We start from the raw sequence: 14,333 nt of genomic DNA, 5'->3' as shown, positions 1-14,333 counted from the left end.
TCCCTACATAACATTCCTGGGTATATCTTTCTTCCGGTTGCTACATTTTGAGAGAATGGGAAATAAAGGAAACCAGGCTGTCTCCACCCAGCATGCATGGGGGAAGGAGTGGACATCTATTCAGATGCATTGAATCAGTTTGAGAGAGAAGTATCACTTTGCTCTGAGCAGAGTCCCTTTATAAACAGCTTCCAAGAGACCAGTTGGCAAAGAGCTCTAGAACCCTTCAGGAGATAGATATGTGTGTATGTATGTATATGGATGTATATATAATGCATTAGACAAGAGACAGTAAGATTTGATAAGACGTAGCTACTGCACTATGCCATTTTCCTGAGATAAAAATTCAGGTTGCTAGCTTAAGATGTCTGCCTGATCATTCTGGGGTCAGAAACTACGTTGTTCATGAAAGCTGTCTGGTATTCAAAGCAGTTTGTGTCTTCACCGTCTTCCAGGTGAAAAGAGATGAGGAGCACAAGCTCGTGAAATCCAAAGTTGTTAATGATGAAGAGGTGATCCGAGTCCCTTTAGCTTTTGCGATGGTTAAAATGATGCAGTCTCTGCCGCAGGAGGTGATGGAAGCTAATCTACCAAGGTACACTGCTTGATGGAGCTCCTCAAGCACACTTCATTACATCAAAAGAATAAGGACGTGCCTTGTGCATATTTTTGCATTTTTTTAAGTCTGCAGATTTGCGCTGATCTAGGGTGAGGAAAAAGCCCTAAAGCACCCTGTTACCTTTTCTTTAATACAGATGTTTTCATAATGACTTTGAATTTAATTCTGCGCCCTTTTCTTTCACTCTTCGTAAAAGGACCCTGATCTTCGTAAAAGGGCCTTGATAGAATCCTTAGCTAATAAATGGAGGTACAGGGTAAGATACCGAGTCAGGGAGAGAATCCAGATCTAGTTCTCCATTTTAATCATCCTTTCTCTCTGGACAGTAGCATCATTTAGGGGGAGGTCTTAGGATACATACATGGTATTAAGACCTTCTCTGAAAATAGAAAATGAGGTGCCTGGTAGGGCTGGGCGAGGCTTCGGACAGAGCTGCAGATCCGGAGAAGCTTCGGAGTCCAAAGCAGCACATCTGGGTTGAAGCGCTGGCCTCGTTAGGCTTTCCGAAGTGGTTCGGAGCTTCCAAAGAGCTTCGGAGCCGCCTCGGAGATTCGGCCATAGGGTATAATGGAGAAACAATAAGATATCTATAACTTTGTTGTTTTTTGTCTGATTTGGATTAAATTTTCAGGGATGGTAGACTCTGCAGAGAGGATGAAGCCTGCCAAGTTTCAAGAAGATCAGTGCAGAGGTTTGGGGGGAACTGCCCCTCAAGCTGCGAACAAGCAAAACTGGTGCCATGGGTGCTTGACTGTCTCTGGCTGGGGCAGGGAGGGCAGACACTGCTGCAGGCCTGGCTGCTAAGATGCTGTGTTACCAGTTACCAATCAATCAATCAGGATTGACTCAGGGACCAGCTCAATACACAGGACCTAGCTACTACATAAGACTTAACGAGCATCAATTAGCACCTACAAAGCCAGGCTAAGGAAAGGAAAGACTCAATACAATCAACTGCTCCAAGACAGAGACAGTCTTGGCATAAGTTTTGCCTGTCAGCAGCTAGGGGTGCAGGGCTCCAGAACCCCCCTGAACCGATCTCCTCGACAGCTGACAGGCGTCATGGCCACAGCAGGCGCCACCATCCCTGCAGCTGTCACCCCGCTGCACCTTAACACACTCACTGTCACCCATGGCATGAGTTTTGCTTGTCTGCAGCTTGGGGTGCAGTTCCCATCAAACCCCTGCACTGATCTTCTTGAAATGTGGCAGGCTTTGTGGCCTCAGTAAGAGCTACCACCCCTGCAGTTTTGACCCCTCTCTGTTGTAACACACAGCCATGACAGGAGTTTGGCTTTCAAGAATTTGGTATACAGTTCCCCACAACCCCCTGCACTGATCTTCTTGAAACTTGTCAGGTTTCATGCTTTCAGCAGAGGCTACAATCCCTGCAAGTTTCATCTAAATTGGACGAAAAACAACAAATTTATAGATATTTCATTGATTCCCCATTATACCCTATGGCTGGATCTCTGAGGCAGCTTCAAAGCTTCAGAGCCGCATCGGCCGGATTGAGGTGGAAACCCAGTCCGGAGCTCCGGATCTGATCGTGGCCATCCGAAGCGGCCAGATCTGAAGCCGGTTGGGATCGCTGCCGGCTCGCACAGGCCTAGTGCCTGGCTTTGAGGGTAACTCAACTTATGCAAAGCTGTCAGAAAAAAAATGTGAAATTGCCATGAAAAACATTCTCCCTAGTCAGTAGAGTTCTCCTCTATTTTGTGTGTGTGCTGAGGTGTCACTCTGTTTACAGCATTCTCCTGAAAGTCTGCTTACTTCTGAGGAACAGAGCACAGGAGATCCGGGACATTGCACGGAACACCCTCACTAAAATAATAGAAGCTCTGGGAGCCCAGTATCTGCAATACATCCTAAAAGAGATGCAGTCGACTCTTGTCCATGGGTACCAGGTAACCCCTCCATTATTCCTCACCTGTTCTCTTGCTTTTTTGTAAGTCTTGGGAGGAGTGGCAGGAGTGTAACTGTTGAGTGGCTAAATAATTAACAGTAGTATTAATTAGTAGTATGGGAAAGAATTGGGACCAGCATTGTCAGACATCTGGGAAGTAGTCCATGTCTATAAGAGCTTACAGTATAAATAGGCATGATGGAAAAAGAAACACTGCTGTCCCCATTTTACAGGTGGGGCACCAAGGAGGTTATGGATGAAGTCCTGATTCCATGGGAGTCAACAGGACTTCATTTTCCATTTACTTCTTTAGGGCCAAGTTTTCATCAAAAGTGACTTTCCCAAAGTTGCACAATAAATATGAATGGTAGAGGTGAGGATAGAAGCATGATCTCCTGAGCTCAAGTGACTGTCTTAACTGTCTTCTCATGATCTTTTTCACTGGAACTTACAGCATCCATGTTGATGTCAAACTCATCTGAGATGAATGACATGGGAACAGTCCATGGGCTGGGTAGGGCCCATAGACCTTGTTGACCCTAGATTTGGACCCAGCCCCTATACCTTTGTTCCAGGTGAGCACAATGCTCAGACAGACCAGAACATCTGCCAGTTGATAATAGGCGAGTTTATTGATACAGGGTGATAACAGACAAACAACAGTACAAACAATCAAGCAATTCTATATCTACCAATCCTAGAGCTGTCATCAGAGTTAAAGTACATCTGGTCAGGATGCAGGCTGCACTCTGAAGCTGTCTCTCTTAGGTGTCAGCAGTCCGGAGGTGGGATGCCGAGGCCCAAAGCTCCCCTCCAGTGGGGTGAATGAACCGGGCTGCTGGTATACCCTTGGTCCATGGTGGTCTCGGGGACCCTTCCCAGGGGGGACAGGGATGGGGATGGGGACCCCTCTCAGGGAGGATGAGAAGGAGGCCCGAGAAGGAACAGGGAGGGACAAGAAGCGACGGGAGAGACCCTTTATTAATCTCAAGTCTCTGCTTTTGTATTCACCTCCCTCCTTGATGACTCCTGATGACTCTTCATCCATGGCCATCTCTGGTTGGTTATCTGTCTGTGGTCACACATCCATGTAGCCTTCTGGGCCTTCTGCTGATGTGGTCTGTTCCCCCAAAACTGGGATTCAGGCCTCCTGCTGCTCTGGGGCCTTGTAGCTGGTGTCACTTATCTTGTGTTATGGGACAGTATGGTATATACTTCCTTGGTTCCCACACTCTGTGCCCTTGTTGTGTTAGACAACCTGTCTGCCTTTGAAAGCTGTGATCTCATGGTATGGATGCCCCCCCTCATTTCTCAGGCTGTGCCCATCCATTGGCTTTGTTGTGCTAGACAGCTCATCTTTTTTCAGAGAAGCTGTCTGTGCCTCTCCGAAGCTCTTTAGAAATCCATTAAACCCCTCCTGCCCATCTTGAACCCTTATACCTATACCTATAAGTCAATTCCAAAAAAACCCAGACCTTCAAATGCCACTTCCAAGCCAACAGACCTCATCCCTTTCCCCTCTCCCCAAGCACACCTGTTCTAGTAGCCACTCCAGCTGGCCTTGGACCAGTACTGTGTGCAGCGCAGAACCTGGAGTGGCTGGAATAGGTACTGCATTCACCGCAGTCCAGCTGGAACAGCAGCAGCCACAGTGCGCGTGGTGGTTGCCCTGGCCAGACTGTGCCACACATGATATCCTAAACTCCAGCCAGGTTAGGACCTGTGCTGCATGCAGTACGTGTAACTACCACATGTGGTGTGGGTCCTGGAACAGTTGGAGCGGACATGTGCAACGTAGTCCAAGTTGGGCATCGACCGTGAGCAGTGCTGCAGCTGTTTCAGCTGGACTGCGCCACATGCAATGCACTTTCTGCTCCCCCAGGCTCCACACTGCACATAGTGTGGGTCTCAGACCAGCTGGAGCGGCTACCAAATCAAGCATGCTGGGGGTCCGTGGGCCAGATCCAGCCTGCAGGCTGGCTTGTGTCATGGGTATAGGCCTGCCCCTTGTGGATCTGCTCAGACTCAGGGTCAGTACCGGGGGCAGGACAGCAGGGTTCCATGGGCCAGATATGGCCTGCGGGCCAGATGTTTGAGGCCTTGCTAAAATCTAGCACATAATAAATAATAGTTCAGTGCAGCTTAGGATTAGTGGGATGGTAGAACTCTAAGTATTTGTATCAGCCTGTGCCAGCAGTACTGGTCCCACTAAAGCTGTTTGTGTGCCTGCTCCATTGGTTGGTCCCGGCAGGTGTCTTTAGGTTCCTGTGTTCAAGTGGGTAAAAACTAAATTTTGAAGGCTGGAGGGAAGAAATCACGCATTTTTCATTATCATTGTGTTGGATAATGGGCAAATATGTATTTTTTATCATTAGGTTTTTTTGAACAGTTGTCTCCTAAGTAGTTTTGGGGTTTTTTCCTGCAGGGATTTCTTGAGCATTTTTGAGGTGAGCAAGATACCCAGATTAAGGCAGGAGTGCTCAACCTGTCTGGCCCTGTGGACTTGATGGCATAGAGCTGGTCTGCTGGGTAGATCCCATGTGCGGTTTATACACAGGTGTAATCTGGTCCACTGGATCCCATGTGCAGAGCTGATCCATGGGTGCAGTCCACTGTGCCAGATCCAGATGCAGAATGATCTTGCATAGTGGCCTGACCCTATATGCCAGATCTACCTGTTGCCTGACACTGGAACCCAAATAAAGAGCCGTATCATCCAACTTGTGGGACTTCCGACAGGTCCATAAATTTTGGGTGGGGAACTGGTGGCAGCATTAACTGCTGTCACTCTGGAAGCAGTTCATTTTGCCACTTCTCCCCCACCACCAAATTTCCAGGCCTGTAGGGAGCCCCGCAGGTTGGATGACACAACTCTGTGGGCCAGATGCAGCTTGCAGACCATAGGTTGAGCAGCACTCCTTTAAGAAACAAAGCCACCAATAACAAATACCTGTGTTCTGAGAGAGAAACTCTCTCTCTCTCTCTCTCTCTCTCTCTCTCTCTGTAGGTCCACGTGCTGACTTTCACTGTGCATCTCTTACTGAAAGGCCTTACCAGTAGGCTGCATGCTGGTGATCTGGACCCTTGCTTAGACATTCTGATTGAGGTAAACATAGTTTGATTACAGAGATTGGGACACTTGTCAAGTGCAAATGGAAGGGTCTAGGGGACAGGCATATGTTTCTATGGGGATGCTTGCAGTTGAGCTTTGGTGCATCCCCAAGCCATTAAAGAAGTGGCTTGGCTTGTCTTCAGTTATACTTTAGTACTGTCATATGACCACAGGCAGATTCCTGTTCTTGGAACAAGTAGCTGTATTTTTGTGATTAGTGGGGAGATAGTGTCCTCCCTTCAAAGATTTTACTCTTCTACAGTAGCCTTGTGACTTCAGGAGCCTCTGCACAACTCCTAATGGGGGATGTGAGGCTAGAAATTGCCTTTTATAACAATGTCATGGCAAATTTAGTTTCCTTCCTTCCTGCACCTTGTCCCCAAAATTTTCACTATAGCAGTAGGCAGGGAACAGCTGTGGAGATATGCCTCACAGCACAGAGGCTCCTTCAGTTTAGTTCAATTCAGTTAATTCAGTATGGGTCACTTTATGCACATAAGGGGAAGGAGGTCGGGGTCTACTGTGAACTTGCCAAGTAATTTTTCTCTTATTTGCAAAGTAAATTATGCATTTCTATTGAGTCTGGTCTGGTTATTCTGCTGTCCTTACTCATTGCTCCCTACCGTGTTTCAAAAGATTTTCAATCAAGAGCTGTTTGGAGATATTGCTGAAGAAAAGGAGGTCAGGGGAATCGTCTCCAAGGTCATGGAGGCTCGGCAAAGCAAGAGTTATGATTCCTATGAAATCCTTGCCAAGTATATAGGGAAAGACCAAGTGACCAAACTTATTCTTCCATTAAAAGAGGTAAGGAAACATAACCAGAGCCTTTGATAGGATCTCTACTTTGAACATAGTCAACTCCTGCAAAGGAAGAACCTGATTGCTCCCAGTAGCTAGCATGCCATAACCACAGAGGCCCTGCCTTGCATTTCAGTTGTTCTGCTGGAAGTCAGTATACTCTTAAAGGGCAAAATAAGGAATTAATATTTTTATCTGTGATAAGGGAATATTTTTCATCTTCCCTCCTGCCTCCACTCCCCTACTTTAAAAAAAAAAAAAAAAAAAGGCATCGTCTTTACAGGTGTTTTCTATCTCTTGTTACATCACTTTCACTGGAACTGGTAAGAGTCTCTGTCCTGCAAGCTGCTCTATATGAGTGGTGCCTTGCAGAAGTTTCCTACATGTCCGTATTTGTAGAAGTGTTTGCCCATGGGGAGTCCCAGTAACTTGAGCAGGGTTCTGATCAGGTAAATGCTGTTACCCCACAAAACTCTGGCGGGAGTGGAGTCACGTGCAGTTGTGAGCTGTGGTATTTCACGGTAACATTGGATTCTTGGCGGTGCTCAAAGTTAAGTGGTGGAGAGGAAGGAGAAGATGAAGGAACCTCGCTGTACATGGAAGGCAGCAGGATCCTACTTGTGCTGCAGTCTTGAGAACTGGGATCATCAGGGAGACAATAGAGATGAGAGAAACTGCTTTGGCCATCCTTGTAACTCCTAAATACTCCCCACAGAGACAGCTGCCTGTATGTGTTACAGCTCCCTATGACTTCTGTTTGTGACCTGTAGATCTTAGAGAATACCACGAGCCTGAAGGTATCCCGCAAGGTGAACGAAACATTGCGTCGCATTATGGGAGGATTGATTCTGAATCCGGAAATGAACGCAGAATCTGTTCTCCTGCTCAGCCATGGCCTGATCAGTGAAAATCTGCCTCTGTTAACTGAAAAGGCAAAGTAAGTTAGAGAAAATGACACAATTTATAGCTTGGTGTTTGCTGGTTTGCGATTCCAAGGTGTGGGGGAGTAGTAATTCCTTGATATTTTTGCACTTGAAATGACTGTCAGATTTGTCTTCCCCAATATATTAGAGCAGGGGTTGGCAACATACGGCCTGCAGGCTGAATCTAGCCTGCAGATCCACTGCATCCAGCTCACAGAGCTGCAGGGATTTGGCTGTGCCCCTGCCCACACTGGGGCTGAGCAGCAAAGAGGTATAGCAGCTGGAAGTTGTGTCCATGCCACGGTTCCCTTCTAGGTAGAAGCTGTGCTCATACTGCAGCCCAGGAACAGGGGTGCTGGAAGAAACAATTGCAGCATGGAGGTACACCAGAGCTAGAGAGCCAGAAGCTGCTTCCACATTGCTTTGGCTTATCCACACTTGCTCCCCCACTCAGCCTGGACCTGGCTCAGTTTTGGTCTGGCTGGAAATTGGACTTGCAGTGGAGCTAGGGACTGGGGATCTGGGAGAAGCAGCAATGGAGCACACAGCTCCCTGTTGTGTGGCTTTGGTGGGGACACAAGGAAAGCCCCTCCTTCCCTTGCCTTCCTTGCTCCCTCCCACCTCACAGCCCCTGCCACTGATGCACTGCAAAAGTCACCTGCCCTTTGCCAGACAGGAGCTGGATAGTTCTGGTCCATGTCTTTAAAAAGTTTGCCAGCCCCTGTATTAGAGCTTCCCCACCATGCTTCTTACAGCCTTATATTTACACTTCACCTTGGCTATGAACATGTCCCATCCATACTCTGAAAGCAGAGCTGTCAAAGCCTGAAAATGCCAGTGGTTAGGAGATGATTGAAACAGACCTTGCTCAGGAGTGTATGTCTTAGACACGCTCTGCTGTCCTGCTGGGAGCCTTCAGTAGAGAAAGAAAATGAACTTTGGGAGGGATGTCTGATTGTGGTGTCATTACTGCTGCAGTTCTATATTTCGCTTCCCTTCTATTTTCCACTGTAGCTACATTTTTCTCAAATACAGTGAAAGGTCAGTTTTTATGTGAGAAGAAGATGTAATAATTATGGAAGAGGTTTGGAAGTTGAAGTGTCTTTAAGCTTGCAGAGTTTTAAAAAATATATAAATTGGCACTGAGGTGGCCCTTTCATAGGAATTTGAGAATTGACTAATGTGTGAGAAAAGCATGGAAGCAGGACTTGAAGAAAAACTAACCTGTTAGTCCCCAGATAAGTAAAATTGTCGGTCAGGTTTTTTTCACTGAGCCATTTTTTTTAGTTGCACCTGCCTGGATTTGCTGCCTGCAGTGCTTACTATCAGCTGGAGATGGAGAGAAATGCGCTTGCTGCCAGTAGCAAGTCTCTGATGGGGGTCAGTATCTAAATAACTTTTGCTTCATGACGATTTGCAGAACTAAAGCTGCACCTCCTTCAGATCCTCGTCTGCAACCAGAAAGCTGCCTGCTCCTCCCACCTACTCCAAGTCGAGGACAGAAAGCACCTGTTAGCAGCAAGACTAACATGTATATCTTGGTTGACTCAGGACTCCGGGTGAGATTTTTCCCATATGTGAATATTGATGCAACTTCATTGACTTTAGTGATGTGCCTTTAAAAAGTTGCAAGGAGCAATTTGCTTTGTTAAAGGCTTTTCCTGTGGTGCTGCATTATTTTACTGTGTCCTGAAAAAAGTTGTTTTTATTTAGCGCATGTAAGTATTGTAAGCACTGTCCTTACTACAATGTGTATTCTCTACACTAGCTGCTGCACATGAGTCTGAAGAGATCCAAAATTAATTCTTCAGAGGAGCGCGTTTTAGAAATGCTGGATCCTTTTGTTCAGCTGCTGATAAACTGCCTGCAGTCCAGGGATGTGAAGGTACACTTCTAAGCTCTGTACTGCCTCTTCTACTGAGCAATGTTTCAGCATCACAGATCTCAGGAGTTCCCCTCACTTTTAAGTGAAAGACCTCTAGTGTTCATACTGTATTTCTTAAATGTTAAGACTGATTATTAGGGAGTGATATCTTAAGAGGTTCATAACCTGTGAAATAATGTTATGCCTTTGACTTTCTAATTCAATCATGGCCAAAACGAATAGTGAGCAGTTCTTACCATGTGGATGCTGTTAGACATCTCAGCATTCATTTGCATAGAGCTTAAGACTGGAAGGGGCCATTCGGTCTACTTTTTTATGTCCATTAAACCATTAAACTTCATGGAGTTACTTCTGCATTGAACCCAAGAACTCATATGTGACTAAAGCAGATCTAGAAATGCGTCCACTCTTTATTGTAATAAATCAAGAGTTGGAAAATCTACCAGTGGCTTCAGGCGTCTTGTCTTATCACTGGTTCAAACAGTTTTCCTCACTGTGGGAACAAAAAAGCTTATCTTTTAAATGTGAATTTGTTTTGGCTTTAGTTTCCAAGTAACTTGGAAGAAAAGAAACTTGCTTTTGCTCCAGTTCTAGTTGTCACTGCTGTCGCCACCCTCAGAAGGCTCCTCAGGTTTTTCCTAATCCCTTTTCTTGGTTTCTCCTCTGTCAGCCCCATCAATCTCTCACCTCTGTCCCTTTCTTTGCAATGTATAGTAATAATATTGTGGGTTTCCAGTACTAAGCAGGTATGCACTGCTAAAGGTTTTTTTGAGCTGATACTAATGGCCAATTATTAATGAGCCATATTGGCCAATTACTGATCTGATTGCTGAGATACAGCCCAGCAGCTTGGAGAGCAGCATCTATCTGGTAAGTCTGTTGAGGGGGAAAGGGAAGAGGTGTGGGGGGCAGATCAAAGCCCCCATGATGAGGCAGAGAGTGGGGCAAGGGCAGGCGCTGCCCAGCCATGGCAAAACATAGGATAGAGCTGCAGCTCGTCTGGGGAGGCGGCTCCTGCTGCTGCATGCACCCCAAGGGGAGGCACAGGGGGCATGTGCCCCCTGGATCTGTGTGCAGGGCAAGGGTGGGCTGCTACTGCAGGCTGTACCAGCCTCTTCCCAGTGGGGGTGGCAGCACTGGGAGGGGAGCTGTGGGGGCTACACCACCCCAAAATTTGCCATAGCTCTCCCCTCCTGCTGGGAAGAGGCTGGCGCAGCCCCTGGCCACCAGCCCACCCTTGCCTCGCACACAGATCCAGGGGGCACATGCTACCAGTGCCTCCCCTGGGGGGGGCGCGCAGTGTCAGGAGCTGCCCACCCCACGCCCCCTGGATGACCCACAGCTCCGTCCTGCACCCTGCCCTCGCTGGGCAGCACCTGGCCCAGCCCCACTCCCTCCCTCAGTGCCTCGATCTGTCCCCCCTGTCCTTTCCCCCCACAGACTTACTGGCCAGACACTGTTCTCCAAGCTGCCAGGCTGCACTTGTGGCTGCGTGCATGCACATGGCATTTATCAGCAACATTATTGGCCACGCCAGCCAAATAAAAGCCGATTGCCAGTAATGTCAATTTTCCTTCTATCGGTGCCGATATGATATGGACTGATGTATCGGTGTATCTCTAGTACTAAGGGATCAGTCATCATCCCTTTGCGCTACTTTAATATGATGTTAATGGAGTACTCTGTTGACTTCATATGTGGTGCTTCATAGAAGACTTCGCTGTGCAAAAGAGCTGTTCAGTACTTTGCATGATCGAGCCCCATTGGACAAGTTCCCCTTTTCTTTTTTAACATCAGAGTCAGGAGTGGTTTCCTAGTGAGCAGATCATCCCATTTGTTCTTGGCATTGGACTGGTTCTACACTTAGTGAGAGCAATGGTTGCTTTTCTCATGTGGCAGTGCACAGCATAGGCAATAGTTTAATTGTTGGTGCCTACTCATTCAGCAGTGTGCTCTCCCAGTGACTACTGTGCTACCAGACAAGGTTCTCCCTCTGCATGGAGAAACCATTATGTTCAGGAGTGTGGGGTCTGCTTGAGTGCTCTGCATTGCATCAAAGGCATCTGATGGACTAGCTGATTTGCTGGAAAACACTAGGCTTATGATTTTTCACATGATTTGTGATTTCAGGAGACTAACTTGATGTGCACCTCAAAGGAACTTGTTTTTCAGAAAGTGGTGAGCACCTGCCCTCTGAAAAATCAGGTCCTTTTTAAGATATCTCAAGGTTGTGCAGTTAAATACCATGAAAGACTGTGAGGTGTTCAGTGATAAGATTGTGGTGAGATGGGGAATAGATGGACAGACAGATGGACACAGCACACAGTGTCCAAGCTTTTGTAAGGCTGCACCAAGTTGTACTCTCAAATTTATTTTCATTATTGGTAGTGCCTAGAAGCCCTGGGTCCCCTACTCTGCTAGACACTGTGAGCAAATGTTCTCAACCTTCTGGTGGATTACAAATAAACTAAACCACTACAAATAATATTTCACTGTCTGTAAAAAGTCTTGGCTCACTTATAACCAGAGACAAGTAGCTTTGGGAGTCAATGGCCTGCCCTTGTGCCTCTGATAACTTTGTCCAGGTCCCTGCCGAGATCTTGGGTGAGAGGGTTAGCATTCTCCAATGCTGTCCTTGTGGATTGCTGGCATAATCAAAAAATCTAAACTATTAACTCATCCCTCCTCTAGAAAAATAATCTCATGAAGACTGAGGACTGTACTGTTGCTGTTTGTTGAGAGGTACTATGTCTTGGGCCAGATGCAGGTGATTGATAGATAGCGAGAGAATTTCGTGAGCTCCAGAAATTACTGGCTACTTACTTGTTGTGGCTGTTGATAGGTCCACTCTCTTCACTGCTGTGTGCTTGCAATTATAGTCCAAAAAGCACTGCTCTTTAAAGCCTGATAAACCTGTTTGGTTCTTTTGCTCCTCCCCCAGGTGATCACTGGTGCTCTGCAGTCTTTTGTGTGGATTTTAAAGTTCCCTTTGCCATCTATTAAAAAGAACCTGGAGCAGCTCACCAAGCAGCTCTTCCTTCTGCTGAAAGACTTTGCCAAGGCAGGAGCAGCCAAGGGCCAGAACTTTCATTTGGTTGTGAACTGCTTCAAAGTAAGTTGAACCAAAAAAGATCACATACTCTTGAGAAATCAGAACTGTACAGTAATAGGACCCTAAGAATTGCAATTCAGTCCTGGAGCTCCAGCTGTTGGGTTAGGATCATACGGAGGTAAAAAAAAAAAAATCTGTCTGGCTGTTTTTCAGTGGAAACTTTAAGCAATTCTAGTGATCACGTGTCTCTGGTACTGAAGCGTTTACAGAAGCACATTTTCTAGCTACTTATATCTTCCTGGAGTAGCATGTCATCACCACCATCTCTTTCACTTTTTAAGGAAAAAGTGAACTTTTTCACTTTTTAAGTTTGTTTTCCAGTTGAAATGCATTAAAACCTATAGCTGGAATGAGCCTGGGGAAGAGGAAAATTAATAACAGTTACGGTAATCATCTTGTGTAGTGTCCTTCTGGCAAATGCACTGGTAAAAAGCACTGCAGAATTAGTGTCACCCTAGAACAGAGTTATAAAGTGAACTATACTGAAGAGAAATGTGGAGGAATTTTTCTCTTAATACAGCCATAAGCCATTATGCATGTGATCAGGCTCATTAAATTGACGGGTCTGTATTTGTTGCATGTATAGGCACATGCATTCAATCTTCAAACTTAATTAGGTTTTTTGATCTTAACTTGCTAGCTGTAGACTTAGCAATGATTACTCCTTATGCAACCAAGGCTAGCTGTACGCTCCAGAATTATAGTTTATCATATATTAAAGCACTAGCAGTACAAAACAAATTAGGCTTCCTACAAGGTTACATTTCAGGTTTCAGGAAGAGTATGATTTGCTGTGAACTGTTTCATGGAATTGAAGTATGAACTGATCTTACGATTGTGCTGGTACATCCCCATTATAACATCCAGTTTTAATTTGTAGTGTATGACTATACTTGTGAGGAATACGAAGAGTCACATAACGGACAAACAACTACAGGTGTTGCTTGGGTACGCTGAAGAAGACATCTACGATTCCTCACGTCAAGCCACTGCCTTCGGTCTTCTAAAGGTACTGCTGTGGAGTGAGTGAGTGGCTTAGATGTTATCAACTATAGAAATGAAAGTGCTTTCCTTTTCCACTTGCTGATAAAATTGGCAAGACTGCCAGTCAAGTGAAAGGTTACAGAATGCCTTTGGTCTTGTTAAGATGCCCTTACAGACTGAAAAGTTTGTTTGACATTTTAGATATTCTAGTTCTCTCTCAGCTGAAGGATGACCGCAGGACAAGTGAAATGAGGAAATCACAAGATAATTGGGTAATTGGGAACGGTTTTAGTCACTGCTTAATATTGTTTTGGGTGGTCATTTTGTTAACATTTATTCACTTCACTGACTGACTGACATTTGGGATATGGATTCTTTTGTTAAAGATTCAACACCCTCCTCCCTTTAATGAAAAGGAAGCTTATGCTGACCCATGCATTGGGGCTTCCAGCAAAATCAGAATGGTCTGGGCAAGTTCGCTTCTTTGGAAAGGAGGAGAGGAATGCAAAGGCCAGTGTTAGGATAGCACCAGAGTTTTTTGTCCTTAATTTACTTTGCGGTACCTGTCAATATGCCATCAGAATGACAGTGATTCCGGTTGTCCTTTCACTCTTTTTAAGGCTATTGTATCCAGGAAGCTGATTGTTCCTGAGATTGATGCTGTCATGCAGAAGGTTGCCAAGCTTGCTGTGACGGGGCAGGGTGAGCCAGTGCGAGTCCATTGCAGACAGGTTTGTACAAGGCAGTTCGTTTCCTTAAGCTTCACATCCTAGTTTATTCAAACCGTGTTAACAGGGGACATTTTGTGACTGTTGATACACATAAGTAAGAGTCACAACTGTTCTAATGCTCTGTCTGAACTGAGCTGTCAGGGGAATGTAGGCATTGCTAGACAAGAGCAGATCTGTGGTCCAGGCTGTCCAGTCTCCTGACTTTCTCCTGACTTTATAGGGGATCAGCACGAGATTCCACAGAGGAAGGATTAAAGAGCCCT

General features: G+C 45.9%; 1 protein-coding gene across 1 annotated transcript in view; it reads left to right on the top strand.

Moving 5' to 3' along the window:
* The window catches only part of UTP20 (UTP20 small subunit processome component), a 101,978-nt gene that overhangs the window by 70,999 nt on the left and 16,646 nt on the right, over nucleotides 1-14,333 (top strand). The window contains exons 42-51 of the mRNA XM_090042822.1: nucleotides 456-595; nucleotides 2,370-2,526; nucleotides 5,533-5,631; nucleotides 6,274-6,441; nucleotides 7,206-7,372; nucleotides 8,779-8,917; nucleotides 9,127-9,243; nucleotides 12,185-12,355; nucleotides 13,236-13,364; nucleotides 13,960-14,070. Of these exons, the coding sequence (XP_089898948.1) occupies nucleotides 456-595; nucleotides 2,370-2,526; nucleotides 5,533-5,631; nucleotides 6,274-6,441; nucleotides 7,206-7,372; nucleotides 8,779-8,917; nucleotides 9,127-9,243; nucleotides 12,185-12,355; nucleotides 13,236-13,364; nucleotides 13,960-14,070 (1,398 nt within the window). The remainder of the gene's footprint in view (nucleotides 1-455; nucleotides 596-2,369; nucleotides 2,527-5,532; nucleotides 5,632-6,273; nucleotides 6,442-7,205; nucleotides 7,373-8,778; nucleotides 8,918-9,126; nucleotides 9,244-12,184; nucleotides 12,356-13,235; nucleotides 13,365-13,959; nucleotides 14,071-14,333) is intronic.

This window comes from Crocodylus siamensis, chromosome 4 (genome assembly GCF_052110815.1).
Source record: "Crocodylus siamensis isolate JL-2025a chromosome 4, ASM5211081v1, whole genome shotgun sequence".
Lineage (NCBI taxonomy): Eukaryota > Metazoa > Chordata > Crocodylia > Crocodylidae > Crocodylus > Crocodylus siamensis.
This window is presented reverse-complemented; position numbering and strand designations above follow the sequence as displayed.